The following is a 14304-nucleotide window of genomic DNA, read 5'->3' as shown; positions in this document are numbered from 1 at the left end:
AATTCCTTTGAATCTGTGATTTGCTTAGATGAAAAAAAAAAAAAAAAGGAAGTCAGGTAATCCTTAAGTGACCCCAAGTGGCAAAAATATACCAGCCTGGTGGTCTGTGTGGGTCCTCAGTGTGACACTGGCGCCACCTGGTGGATTCAACTGAGAAAAGATGAACTGCAACCCCACAAAACTGACAAGGGCAATCCCTAGGCATTCACTTTATTTTATAGGAAAGTATTCTCTTGGTGCTGGGTCATGAGCCAGCAATAGTGGGAAAATGAATAACAATTTATGCACAGAAGCATATGATAGAGTTTGTTATTACAACCAATAGAACTAACACCAATATTTTAAGTGAACAGAATTTAATGAAATGGGTATAATCCAATGTTTCCAAATTGGTAGCCAGTAAGAGCCAAACAAAATACCTCAAGTTTCCAGCCTGTGTGGCTATAGGTTAGCCAATTCTTTCCCAAATATGTCTAAGAATTCTTGGGCATGTTTGCGAAGCCTGATTGCCACTAAACCTAATTATCACTTTTCTGAGCTTTAGACTACTGCCCTAAAGAGCTTTCTTGTCCCTTCCTGCCATTATGTACCAATTTCCCATAGAATAGAGTGCGAAAACAGTTCCCACACCCTCCTATGTCACTTTGTCTAAACACAGAGTCTTCCTTGTAATCCTCAAGTCACACTGACATACCTGGCTGCCAACATGAGGTAGAAAACATTTGGAAGTATTAAGAGAATCACAGTGTAGAAAAGGAAAACCGTGCTCGCTTTGGCAGCACATATACTAAAATTGGAACGATACAGAGAAGATTAGCATGGCCCCTGCACAAGGATGACACACAAATTCGTGACGCGTTCCATATTTTTGCAAATAACAGTAAAAAAAAAAAAAAAAAGAAAGAAAAGGAAAACCAAAACTCATTACCAGACATTGCTGCTGCACCATTCAACAGATCCTACCCCTACTGGCGTCCTCTCTCTGGCCTCCACTAATGTAAGGAAGAGAGTGCATGGTGAACGTTGGTGGTGCAAGTACAGCAGTGGACCAAGAAGAGACAGATGATTCTAGTACAGCAAGCACCTGTCTCCTACCCGTCTCCCACTTGTCCTTTTGAACTATCTTCACTCCAAACTTCCATGGTCAGGATTTTCCATCCCAGATTCTTTCCCCTGAAACTGACCCAGTGGAAAGTCCTTAACATCCAATTTATTGTCCTATAAAGACACCAGCCTCTGGCTGCATCTTCAAGATCCTACTTTGGCAGTAGCAAATACTTACCCTTTGACTGGAATTCAATTTGAGGAAAAACAAAACTAATAACCAATCAGAGCCTTTTCTGGTGAACAGAATGAGTTGCCCAGCTGGGGAACAAGATTTGAGATAAAATATAGAACATCCATAGCTGACCACCTCCCTATATTGACTACCTGAAGTTGACCTAATTTTTATAGACTGGACATGCACATGTACGTATCAGTACAACAGGCCTAGTTCCTCACATTGACACCTCTGTATGTTGACCAGTTTGTTACAGCCCCTTGGGTGGTCAACTTACAAAGGTTCTACTGTATTAGGTTGAACCAGTGATTTCCTGAGGCCTATAAACTGACCCTCTCCAAAGGAAAGGAAATGTTTGAAATAAAAACAAAGTGGGAATGTCTGAAACAAAAAGAAAAAAAAAAGGCTAAATGGATTTTAAAAAATTGAAGTGATTATTTTGGAGGGAATTAAACTCACCTGGCTACAGGACAGTAGTCTGGTGAAAAATCTCATCAGTTTCTCAAAAGTAACACATTAACAATTTTTTTCTTTTTTGAGACAGTATCTCTCTCTGTGGCCTATGTTGGTCTCAAATGATCCTCCTCCCTCAGCCTCCTGAGTCTCAGCTAGGATTACAGGCATAAGCCAGTTGCCATTTTTTTTTTTTTTTTTTTTTGTTTTTGGCCAGGGCTAGGTTTGAACCCGCCACCTCTGGCATATGGGACCGGTGCCCTACTCCTTGAGCCACAGGCGCCACCCAACCAGTTGCCATTTTTAATCAATGTTTTTCTCTACAATGCTCTCCACTGCATAATACTATAGCAAAGGTTCCAGCTTATATCTAAACTCTATTTAAGACATGTATTGGCTTGGGAACATGCAGAAGGCACACACTGAGCTGCAATAGGACCAAGAAACATCTAGAGCAGTGCTTTTCAACCGGCGTCCGTGAGGGGAGCTTTGGTGTGTTGCGAAAATTTACAAAGATCATTAATTATTTTCAAAAGAAAATCAAAGCACTGTAAGGATATTCTTTTTTTTACTTTTTTTGATCAACATAATTTAAGGGAAGTTTAACTAAGAGTTCAAATGTGCCGTGAGATAAAAAAAAAGGGGGGGGTGAAAAACACTAGAGTCACTCTACCGAGGGCCATAAAGTGAGACTCTGTCTCTACAAAAAAAAAAAAGAAAAGAAAAACACTAGAGTCAGGCTCAGTTTAAAGCAGATGCTCCCCAGCAAATAGTACATCAGGATCACCTGGGCACTGAGGCCCCACACTAGAAGAATTGTTTGAGAAATTCTGGAGCTGAATTGCAAATGTTAGTATTTTCTTATAACGCTCCCTAGCGATCCTAGTGTGCAGGCAGGATTGAGAACCACTAACAGGAAAGAGACACCTTTGGTACAAGGGCAATACACTAGGGAGGGACAGATGATTCTGATACAGCAAATACCTGTCTCTCATGTGCCCTTTTCAATCATCTTCACTGTATCTTCAGGCAAAAGATTGCAGTACAGCTCTTAAGAGTCATTTCCTGAATTGTGGTTTAAGGTCCATCTGCTTGGACCCAACCATGTAAGGAATTTGTTAAAATGCAGATTCCTGGTTCCCATCTTAGCCCTATGATCTCTGCATGTGTTAACTAGAAGTCAGTAAGGACTATTGGGCTCCAATCAAGGACTGACTCTCAAATTCCCCTCAGTACTTTTCATCAAAAAAAGCGGAACCTCTGACAAAAAAACCCAGATGATTTTAAATGAAAGGTAATTCTTTAGAGTAAGAGAACGGAAAACAACTGCAAAAATTCCCCCCTTCACTCCTCCTACCAAAAGAATCCTCTATCAGTTACTTTGGAGTAGCAAAATAGTATCCCTCCCTTTCCTTCCTGTTCCACTACATTTTTTCCCCTCTGACAAATATTCCTTTTTCCCTACACATAAAGTCACTTGGAAAAAATCTCTGGTAGTATTTTAGAAATTGTCAACATCTATAGGAAAATGATAAAATTACCATGAGAGAACCTACTTTGGATCTCATTTTACCTTTACCTACACATATTTCATCTATCTTGTTCAAACTGCAATAAAGTGTACAGTTCCCTTATAAGTCAGAACAAGGTAAGGAATGTGATTAAATAGTTTTACCCATTTGAAATTGGTTGGAGACCAATTTTTTTTTTTTTTTTTAATCTGGGCAGTTCTCAGTCATTGCCACAGGTACTTCTAACTTAAAAAAAGAAAGAAGCCTGAAACCTTATTACCTTATTTAATATAAGTGTGGGTCCTTGTTTATAATCAAATATGATGGTGGTGGGGCTAGGAGTGGGAGCCCATGGCGGGTAGGGAGGATAGGGGAGGGTAAGAAGTCACATCTGATTGTAAGAACACCTCTATTCACCAGCACAAATTCACACGTTACACACCACAGGAACAGACAACATGAAAACAAATTGTTAACTGCAACAAGTTATATTTCAGTTTGTAAAATAAATTATACAGACTTCTACCTCTATAGTTAGTGTTACAACCCTTTCAGAAAGCAGTCTGGTGACAGCGACCCTGAAAAATGCTGACAATGTTCAGACTCTTTAATTTCTAGGAATCTTGTTTAAGAAAACAATTCAAAAGATAGAGCAAAGATGAGTGCCACGGGAAAAATATGTAAACAACGTAAATACTACTTGACACTTAGAGCGGCCTCGCATCTACTGGACGTTTTCCTGAATGCTCAACATAATCCTGAATATTGCAAATTATTTTCACTATTTTCATAAAGTAACCAAAGCTTAGAGAGGTTAAGGACCTTGCCTTCTGTCATTCTGTTAGTATAGGTTAGAGCTGGATTCAAATCCTGGACTAAAGGTCAGACCTGATGGCTCACCCCCATAATGCTAGCTCTCTGGGAGGCCAAGGTGGGTGGATTGCTTGAGCTCAGGAGTTTGAGACCAGCCTGAGCAAGAGCTACTCTGTTTCTACTAAAAACTGAAAAACTAGCCCGGCATAGCAGCACACACCTGTAGTCCTAGCTACTCAGGAGGCTGAGGCAAGAGGATTGCTTAATCCCAAGAATTTGACATTGCCATGAGCTACGATAATGCCACAGCACTTGACCCAGGACTCTGTCTCAAAATAACAAAAACAGAAAACAAATCCAAAACCATTCTGAAGTTCCCAACCTTTTTAATCCTTTCAATGCCCATACCTGTAAGAGTATAATGGTTATATAACCACAGCACACCCAATGCATTATATGGCCATGAAAGTTTTTATAACAAGTTTTTATAAGCATATAACAATGCTTATGTTAAACGAACATGCAAAATTATATACACAGTATACCAAAAAATTTACAGAAAAGAACCAAAATGTTGGCAGTGACTTTCTCTGGGAGTAAGACTATAAATAAAAAGGGAAGGGTAGGGATTACTCTAACCTGAAATTTCTGTCTTTGTGTTTTAATGAGAAAAGATGGACTAAGAATGAGATACAGAAAAGTTTTGCCAATCTTATACCTAAGGCCACTAGTTAGAATCCTTTAGAATCAGTTCTCTTAAGGCAGACATCCCTAGGCAGTGAAAACACTTGGTCCTTTTATTTGGTTTTCTATGCTCTCTCAAGTGAGTCTGTCCTAATAAGTAGCTCAAAATATCTTCCAGATTAGCAATATGGTGGAGACATAAACCTGAGTTAGAACAGAACACTTAATATTTGAAATAGCTTCTCACCCCTCCCCCCCAAAAATCCCCAAACCCACTTCAGTCACTGTGAAAGTACAACTCTAGCAATCAAAGTCTGTAGGTGGCTTAGAAGAGAATACACAGTACATTAAAGACTAGACAGGCATAAAGAGGAAGGTGCCGAAACCCCTCAGATCACGTCTACAGTAGTGTTGAAGCTGAGTAAGTCTCAGTGTTTCTGTTTAAGGAAGGAACACGGACAACTACAGACACCAGATCTGCAAGTATACTTACCAATTCCTGTACTATAGGATGGATGAGTGAAAGCTATTCAGAAGGTTAATATTTAACATTTTCTGGGCCTCTCATGTTTTATATTAGTTAGGGGTAGAGGCTAAAGTTCTGTAACAAAGAGCTCCACAAGAGGTGCCTCAGATAAGATCCAATTACTGTTAACAGGCAGGCCAGAGAGGGTGGGCAGCTTTTTCCCAAAGCCAGCCAGGTTTCTGTCTTATTGCTCTGCCATTCCCCAAGTATTAAACTTTTCTAATGGGTAATTCCATATCCATTTTCCAGACTGTGGAAAGAGGGAAGGGGCAGGCAGAAGGATGAGGCCCAGAAGATGTACATATCACTTCAACTAATACTCCGCTATCTGCATGTCTCAGGCTCACCTCGACTTAATCACACTTTAACAATTATACACATCCTTAGCATTCATACAGAGGCCTACAGGAATCAGCATCTGGAACTGAGACTAAGAAGAACGGGAAGGGTTTATGGTGATGTGGGCAGGAAAAAAAAAGGGCAAATCAGGCCTCCAGGCAACCCTTCTGTTGCTCTGGTTACATGTGGCTTCCTATCTTGAAAACTGTTCAGTAGTAATATACTGAAGAAAATTCATAATATACTTTGAAAACTCTGTTCTGAACAGTAATATACTGAAGTGGAAAAGCTAAACAACGTCTTACCACCATTAGACTCTATCCAGCATTCCTCTCTGGCCTACCCGCCTGGGCTCAAAGGTAGCTCAAAGATTAAAAGCTGAAACTAGGAAACCCAAGCTCCATTTCCACTTCTACCATGTAATCCAGGTGAACGTGCACCCCTCAAACCTCAGCTTTCCTTCCCATAGAATAAGAGCAAGAAGGGCCCAGTGTGGTTGCTCACACCTGTAATCCTAGCACTTGGGAGGCCCAGGTGGGTGGATTGCCTGAGCTCAGGTGTTCAAGACCAGCCTGAGCCAGAGCAAGACCTTGTCTCTAAAAATAGCCTGGTGTTGTGGCAGGTGCCTGTAGTCCTAGCTACTCGGAGGCAAGAGAATCATTTGAGTCCAAGAATTTGAGGTTGCTCTGAGCTATGACGCCATGGCAAGGGCGATAAAGTTGAGACTCTGTCTCAAAAAAAAAAAAAAGAGAATAAGAACAAGACAATCAGGAAGATCCCTTCTGGCTCTAATACTTAAGTGGACAGAATATCCGTCTTTTCTTTGCTGTTATGTCAATTATAAGGTCATTTCTAGGCTGGGCACAGTAGCTCACACTTATAATCCCAGCACTTTAGGAGGCCAAGGAAGAAGAATTGCTTGATAGCAGTTCAAGACCAACCTGGTTAACATAGCAAGACCCTGTCTCTATAAAAAAATTTTTATCACTTAAGCCCAAGAGTTTGAGGTTGCTGTGAGCTGTGAAGCCACAGCACTCTACTGAGGGTGACATAGTGAGATTGTTTCTAAAAAAAAAAAAAAAACAAATTTAAAAGTTCATTTCTAAAGCAGGGATTAATACATATGAACACTGCCAAGAAAAGTAATCACATAACCTTGAGTTTTGTTGTAGTTGTTCTAAGACATTGCTGAAGAAAGTGGTCTAGAGATTAAAAAAATGGTATCCATATAATCATTCCACATAAATTCTGAACACAATATAATCGTTAATACCGTTTTCCTGCAGGGGTGTCCAACCTTTTGGCTTCTCTGTACCACATTAGAAAAAGAATTATCTTGGGCCACACATTAAATATAAACACTAAAGAAAGCTGATGAGCATAAAGAAAGGTCTATGCATAATTTGTGATGTCTGCAACCAGACAAGCAAAAAAGTCCTCAGTTTATAATCCAGATGTTGGACACCCCTGCAACAGCTTTTATATTGAGTTTCACTCAAGGTTTTGATTAGAGAAAATATTTCAGCACTAGAAAAAAACATTCTATAAGAAATTATGACAGCTTATGCTCTTAAAAAAATTCTAGAGTGGGCGGTGCCTGTGGCTCAGTGGGTAGGTCGTCGGCCCCATATACTGAGGGTGGCAGGTTCAAACCCAGGCCCAGCCAAACTGCAACAAAAAATAGCTGGGCGTTGTGGGCAGGCACCTGTAGTCCCAGCTACTCAGGAGGCTGAGGCAAGAGAATCACCTAAGCCCAGGAGTTGGAGGTTGCTGTGAGCTGTGACACCATGGCACTTTACCGAAGGCGATAGTGAGACTCTGTCTCTAAAAAAAAAAAATTCTAGGGCAAGAATAATCCTCCCCCAAAAACTTTGTAAACTTTGTAAGAGTCAAAAGGTACAAAGAAATAATTCAGTCATATGTATTTAAATTTTCCTTTTTCTTTCCAATATGTTAGGCAAGAGTGTTCAGTATATTCCAAAGAAATGAATAAACTAGCAGACTAGTTTCATCTTGATGGGTATGATACAGGACAAGTGGCACCCCAGCCAGCTTGGTGGAGCCAGCAGGGGCAAACCGGCTGCCTCCACCTTGGCCGTGTTGGTATGGTGGCAGCGAGCAGAGGAACCAGCGGGCTGGAGGGTAGGCAGGGGCCCTACAGGAGGCTGTAGTGGCCAGAGGGGCCAGACAACTGTTGGGGAGACACCAGCACCTTAGGTTTCCCTCCCCTTGCACTTACCACTGAACAGGAAACCCTCATTTCCTAGGCCTGGTCAATTTCATGCAAATTTCCTAGGCCTGGGAATGAAAGGGATTGTAGCCATTTATTCGGGACCAGGCACACTAAATGTAACTAACTACAGAGGGTCCCAGACAGGCTGTCCCAGACACACTAAATGTAAGGCTAAATGTAACTACACAGGGCCCCAGGCAACTAACTATACATACCCCTAGACAAAGAGGCCCAGGAGGGAGACAGAGAGGTAGCTTTTCTCTCCCAACTTGGGTTTTCTCTCTCTGCCAGGAACTCTGGCCTTTCTGTATTCTTTTCTGTAAATAAATCCTGTTTTACGACTGATCTGTGGTCTGCAGATTCATTCTTCGAATCAAGACCAAGAAGCTACTAAAGAGCGAAATTCCGGTATCAGGTTCATATCATTCAAAAGAAATGTTCATAAAAAGATAAAATCCTTCAGATATATCTTCACTGTCAACATCAAGTCAGTCATCAAAACATAACCTTTACTAACACCCTACCAAGAGTGTCCAACATTCTTTCTTTCCTGCTACTACACATTGGAAGAATGTGAGTTGTTTGGATAAAAGTTGTCTCAGGCCACACATTAAATTCACAAACACTAACAAAAAAAGATCATGCATACTTTTCATGATATCTGACGAGAGAGATAACCAAAACAGGCCTCGATAATCTGTATGTGGCCCACGGGGCACAGGTTGGACACCCCTGCACACTTCCAGGCTTCCACACTATGCAGCTCTTCTACATTAGGAGCATCCAATTTTCCTTCATGTCACAGTTCTCCTTGAGCTTCAGTGTACACCTAGACAACCTTAACCCTCTGAAACCATCTCCATTTAGGACAGTCCCTCTTAGAATTTCTACTTTTAGAATATTTCCTAGTGTTTCCACTAAGTCCTCTGCCAAATTCATATACCCATAAATTCTACTTCATAAGCCCATAGAGTTCTCTTAAAAGAAAAAATATATATCAATATAAACTTAAAATAAGACACAAACCTCCATGAAAATATTGTTGTCAAATTTATTTTCATTAGGCTACCATTTTTCATGAAGTATTCCTAAGACTAATGTTTCTTGACATGCAAGAGTTAGCATTAATAGCTTAAGTTACTATAAATACTGCTGCTTGGAAGCAGTACAACTGTTTTAGAGTTTTAAGACTACAGTTTATTACTCAAAGCTTATTCAGTGTATGTAAAAATCAGAAGGTTCTGAACAGCTGGTTAGGAAGGTAGCCAAGATGTAGGAAAGATGTCTGTGCTTCCTTTTCAAGGGCAGCCAACTCTTGAACGGTAGGTGCCAAAATATCCACATGGCCTTTATAATTTCCACCTGCATCACACACACAAATTACAAAGGAATGTAAATGACATGCTTGAAATAACTTGTTGACAATACTTTGGCTCAAGTATATCACTTTAAACATTGCTTCCAACAATAAAAAAATATTACTAGGCAAGTTATCTCTAGAACTTTTGACTTTGAAAAATGTTAAATTGATTATTTCAATATAAACAAATGATTAAGCCTCACTAAAAGCTGTCCCAATACTCCTACCCACCCCCAGCCTGGTTGGGAAACCACAATTTTAGCCTGAAACTTAAAAGTGTTCAGAAACAAGCTAACAAAGGGTATCCCAGGCAAAGGGAATAATATGCCAAATTACCACCTGGATTAACCAAAGGCTCTGATTCCTTGTCCAAAATCATCCAGTATACTTGTTCCTTAGTAACTCTAAAAAATGTTCATATATTCTTATGACAGTAACACTTCAAGAGAAATACCTAAGCTGCTGTCCCTCACTCACACAAAGATCATATAGTAAAAGTGGTATAAGACAGGTATGGATAAAACGCTCACAAGATTAATAAGAAAGGAATGGTTGCTATGTCAATACATTCAACATAATAAAATGCTATCTTTAAGTAAATTTTAAAAAAGGCATGTTCACATTTAAAATAATTAAAAGCTTACCACCAGCAGCCCTTTTTTGACCATAGGTAACTTTTCCATCAAATTCATCCACTGGTACCTTTATATCTGGCTCAACTTGAGAAATGGTACAGTTCAGGTGTTCTTCTATCTCAGATAGCAACTAAGAAAAGAGAAAATTTCCAAATAAAAATCTCATTTTGGGGAGGAATGCTGTTGCCTTTAAAAAAAATTCATTTTGATAGAACTGCAATTTAATAGCATTAAATAACACTGGAAGGCTTGAATGCTCAGCATAAATGGAAGTTAGATTTCTGAGGAGATGAACTCACAACTCAAGTTAACAAACTACAGATAACATTATAAATAATCACTCACTACTTTTCCTCATAATTCACAAATAGATAAAAGCCAAGATATAACTTTCCTGGACAAACACAGTCTATTTTACCAATTTAATAAGTTTTGCATGAGCCTTAACCAAGTCTTACTTGCATCTCATTGTACCATATGGTACAGCCTCCATCTTCCTTGAGTCTTGTGTTGTAACACCCCTTTCCACGGCTGCTACATACATGGTACCAAACCTAAATTAAAGAGGAAAAAAACATTAACATAAATGGAGATACAGACATGTAAAAGAGCCTATTCTACATTTGTTTATTAATACCTTGTGTCACTAGAAAAATGAATTATAGGTATGTCATCCCGTTACTATACTGTTCAGTAGCTCATTAAACAGGCCTTCAAAAGAGTTCTTTTCAAAGAATCTAAAAGTTTTTCTAAGGATGTCAGTTACAGAAAGGAATTCTCACCTTGCTAAAACAAGGGTGAAAAAGTGAATAGTGAAGCATACTATGTTAAGATTAACATCAAAAATGAAAAAAAAAAAGTTAAAATGTTTTATATAAGAAAATAATAAAGCAAATAGGGAAAAATGTACAACAAATCTGAGCAATCAGTATATGAAAGTTCCTTTTTAATACAACTTTTCTATAAGTAATTATATCAAAATAAGTTTTATTCCCCCTCATAAAAAAAAAAAATCTTCCATGACATCATGCCAGAGAGTGTTTAAATATCTTTTGGTGAAAATCACATTAAGGCTATTAGGGAAAATTTTGCATTTGTCTTTTCTAAATTTCACCTTATTATTTGTCCATTCAATGACTATAAAGATGCCATAAAAAGTTGATTTATATTCCATATGCAACTGAATCCCACTTAACTGGAAACATCAAACTTCTTTTATTTTCAACATCTAAAATCACAATGTACACACTGAATATATTAAAACACTGAAAAGATTTTACCTTTTCCTTCTCTGATGCCACCAGGGAAATGGCCAGACCCATTCTGAAAGATTTTAAAGTCTTTATTAGACTTTATTCCTAAAGTATATAAAGCTTTTTATGGGACAAAAAAATTACAACAGTACCTTTCGGCTCTTCCTACTCTGCCAATTCGATGTACATAGTTTTGCTTTTCATCAGGTAGGGTGACATTTATAACTGCAAATAAAAACAAATATCAATTGTCATGAGTTTCTATAATTTTTCAAATGTACCAGAAAACTTTACTTCAGATTACATAAAATTCAAATCACAGGCATAAAGTTTCTTTTTACCATAAGGAACACCATGAATATCAATTCCTCTAGCAGCTACATCTGTGCAAATCAAGAATCTTACATCTCCTTTCTAAAGAAAACAGAAAAAGAAATTTGTTAGCACATCTACTAAAAAATAAAAATAAATTCTATCTTTCCACTAAATGAAACTTCTAAAAACTAAAGTGTTATCAGATCAGAGATCCAGAAACTCATAATTTTCTGGTCCACATCTACTGAAACACAAAATTTAAGGTAAATAAATCAATGATTGGATTCATTCTTTTTTTTTTTTTTTTTTTTGTTAAATCATAACTGTATACATTGATATGATCATGGGGCATCATACACTCGCTTCATAGACCATTTGACACATTTTTATCACAATGGTTAACATAGCCTTTCCGGCTGGATTCATTCTTGCTTTTCTTTTTCCTAAATCAAAAGACACTAAACTATTGATAAAATTTGGTTTAATCTTTAGAAATATCTTTAAAAATTCAAGAGAAAGATAAAAATAGCACAAAATACAAAAACATACATATCATCTTCCCTCTTATAGTCAAATAAGCCCAGAATACTAGCTATTTCACCCTGAGGCTATACTTTTTATTTATTTATTTTTGCAGTTTTTGGCCGGGGCTGGGTTTGAACCCACCACCTCTGACATATGGGGCCAGTGCCTTACTCTGTTGAGCCACAGGCGCCACCCAGGCTATACTCTTTGCAAAAGATAAAATCCAACAGGGGTAGCCGTGTTGCTCACCAAAGAAACACAAATTAGCCTTGGAATGTCACTTGCGCCTCTAAGCACAGCAAAATTAGAAATTTGGAAGAGGGAAGAAGGGTATCCTGACTTTTGGTCCACTATAATGCACAGAATAGAGAGAGGCGCAAAAATGATGAAATAAATCCATGCCACATGCTTTAACATTCACATCAATTACACTCTGCATGGAAACTTAATTCAAAGTTCCTGAGCCCAACACTTCCCATCTTTTTTCTTACTATTTGCACTATATACTGGGATAAACGGGCTGTGGTAAGCGAATGGGCCTGCTCGTGGGTAGAGAATATTGACTTTCAGTTCTAATTGACTTAAGCCCCACTAACCTAAACCATGAGCTACACAGATCGATCCTATGCTGCAAGCACACCACTGGGAAGGTCTGCCCAAACAATACCAAAATAGATATAATGCTACAAAATCATATTTCAGTATCTGTCTGAAATCAATTTATAAATTAAGTTTTCTATGAGTATTACTATGAATTTTTTTTTTTTTAAAGATTCACAGACATGGCTTAACAATCCAATATTTCTAAAGAAAATCCACCTAAAAGAATTTAACTAAAACATGTCTTAATTTGAAAATTCTCATTAAGGTAGTATTGCACTAACAGAGAACATGCTATTTACCATTTGAGTGTCAAAGATGACTAATTCTTACCATGATGAAGACACATCAGGGCAGAAATATTTTAGGATTTCTAGGACAAGAACTGTTAATAATATTAACTGAAACTGACTAAAACTACATACAACACCCTTAAGTATTAAGGAAATGGAGCCAACTAAATATGAGTACCTTAAATCTTTCCAAGTTTTGCTTTCTCTCATGAGGCTTTCTGTCACCATGAAGACAAACACATGAGAACTGGTGCCCTTTTTTATCAGGTCCTAGTGAAAAGTACATTGAACACTTAACCTTGAAAAACATTATGCCTAAAACTGTATCAAAAAGCCACTAAAATTCGTACTACAATAGTAACACACAATTCTATAAAAATATATTACACTAGTTTGCCACAAACTATGGTTAACACAACTTCTGAAACAGGTAAAATGTCATTAAAATGAAATCTGTGGACCATTAAAATTGATTTCTTTTGAATAAGGACATTTTAAATCACCCTTCCCAACCGGCAGGACTAGATAAAGCAGTTTGCCAGGTGTGCACCAGGAACCTCACTACCCTCTGTCCTTTTTGTTACTCAGGAAGAAGGTAAAAGACGTTCTTGGAAGAACCAAAATAAGCATCATGAAGTTTAGCTATCTCTAAAAGGCTGTGTCCACAGGCCTGCCTTCCTCAACGTGTTCCAAACAATTCAGTTTCTGGTTTCTTGTCCACAGCCAACTAGGGGCAGTAAATTAGGATAGTAAGTGCTATTTTAGAGTCAGGTGCAGTGATAGCCAACCCTAAAAAGAAAATACTCCAAGTATACACAGCAAAAAAAAAAAAAAAAGAAAGAAAGAAAGAAAGAAAAAAGTATAGGATAAGAACATAAGGACAAAGAGCCTTCTAGCCTTCTGGAAATCAACAGAACCTGTAGCAACCACTATAGCCCAAAATAATTGTGCCACTTAACTATTCTCTATGGTAAAGTAGGTTCAATAAAGTATACTTGAAAATTCAAAGAAACAATGTATTTTAAAAGGAAGTCATTCAAAATGACTAATACAAAGATTATGCAAACATGAGGCAACAGGGAGCCATAACTCCCAGAAGCATACAAGTGAGGTTTGACTGCATTCTGAATTCCAGTAATTTAGGGAGGCATGATGTATACATTCTTACTCTCTGGTTGGGGGGTAAGCAAGGGGAGGGGATCCTTTAAGCTCTTCTCTTAAACCACTATAATCTGTTATATATTGTGTTTTGATGTTAGTAATGATTTGATAAACTTGTTTCCTAGGCAGAGGTCACCAGCATATTTAGGAAAGGACAGAAGGAATATTACTACCATTATTATTTGATTAGTAATGAACTAAACAATCAACTCCTCCATTTAAAACATGGACAGGAAGAAAATATTTGCTACAAAAGTCACTATAACTAAAACCACTAAGCAAGTGTGTTTGCCAGGACTTGGGGAAAAACTGTTCACTAGA

The 14304-nt window shown here is 38.1% G+C and overlaps 1 protein-coding gene and 1 non-coding gene across 2 annotated transcripts in view; one reads left to right on the top strand and one right to left on the bottom strand.

Annotated features, from left to right (window-relative positions):
- The first annotated feature begins 763 nt into the window (after nt 1–763).
- Nucleotides 764–870, top strand: LOC128585060 (U6 spliceosomal RNA). Its single transcript, XR_008379809.1, has one exon. It is a non-coding gene; the product is annotated as a U6 spliceosomal RNA (small nuclear RNA).
- Nucleotides 871–8878: 8008 nt separating this feature from the next.
- The window catches only part of DDX1 (DEAD-box helicase 1), a 35338-nt gene continuing 29912 nt past the window's right edge, over nt 8879–14304 (bottom strand). Inside the window, exons 20-26 of the mRNA XM_053590219.1 lie at nt 13001–13092; nt 11431–11503; nt 11242–11314; nt 11117–11159; nt 10295–10390; nt 9846–9966; nt 8879–9203 (exon numbers count right to left, since the gene is read on the bottom strand). Of these exons, the coding sequence (XP_053446194.1) occupies nt 9073–9203; nt 9846–9966; nt 10295–10390; nt 11117–11159; nt 11242–11314; nt 11431–11503; nt 13001–13092 (629 nt within the window). The 3' untranslated portion in view covers nt 8879–9072. The remainder of the gene's footprint in view (nt 9204–9845; nt 9967–10294; nt 10391–11116; nt 11160–11241; nt 11315–11430; nt 11504–13000; nt 13093–14304) is intronic.

This window comes from Nycticebus coucang, chromosome 4, assembly GCF_027406575.1.
Source record: "Nycticebus coucang isolate mNycCou1 chromosome 4, mNycCou1.pri, whole genome shotgun sequence".
Lineage (NCBI taxonomy): Eukaryota > Metazoa > Chordata > Mammalia > Primates > Lorisidae > Nycticebus > Nycticebus coucang.
The sequence above is the reverse complement of the archived record's forward strand: the minus strand, read 5'-3'. Positions and strand labels throughout refer to the sequence as shown.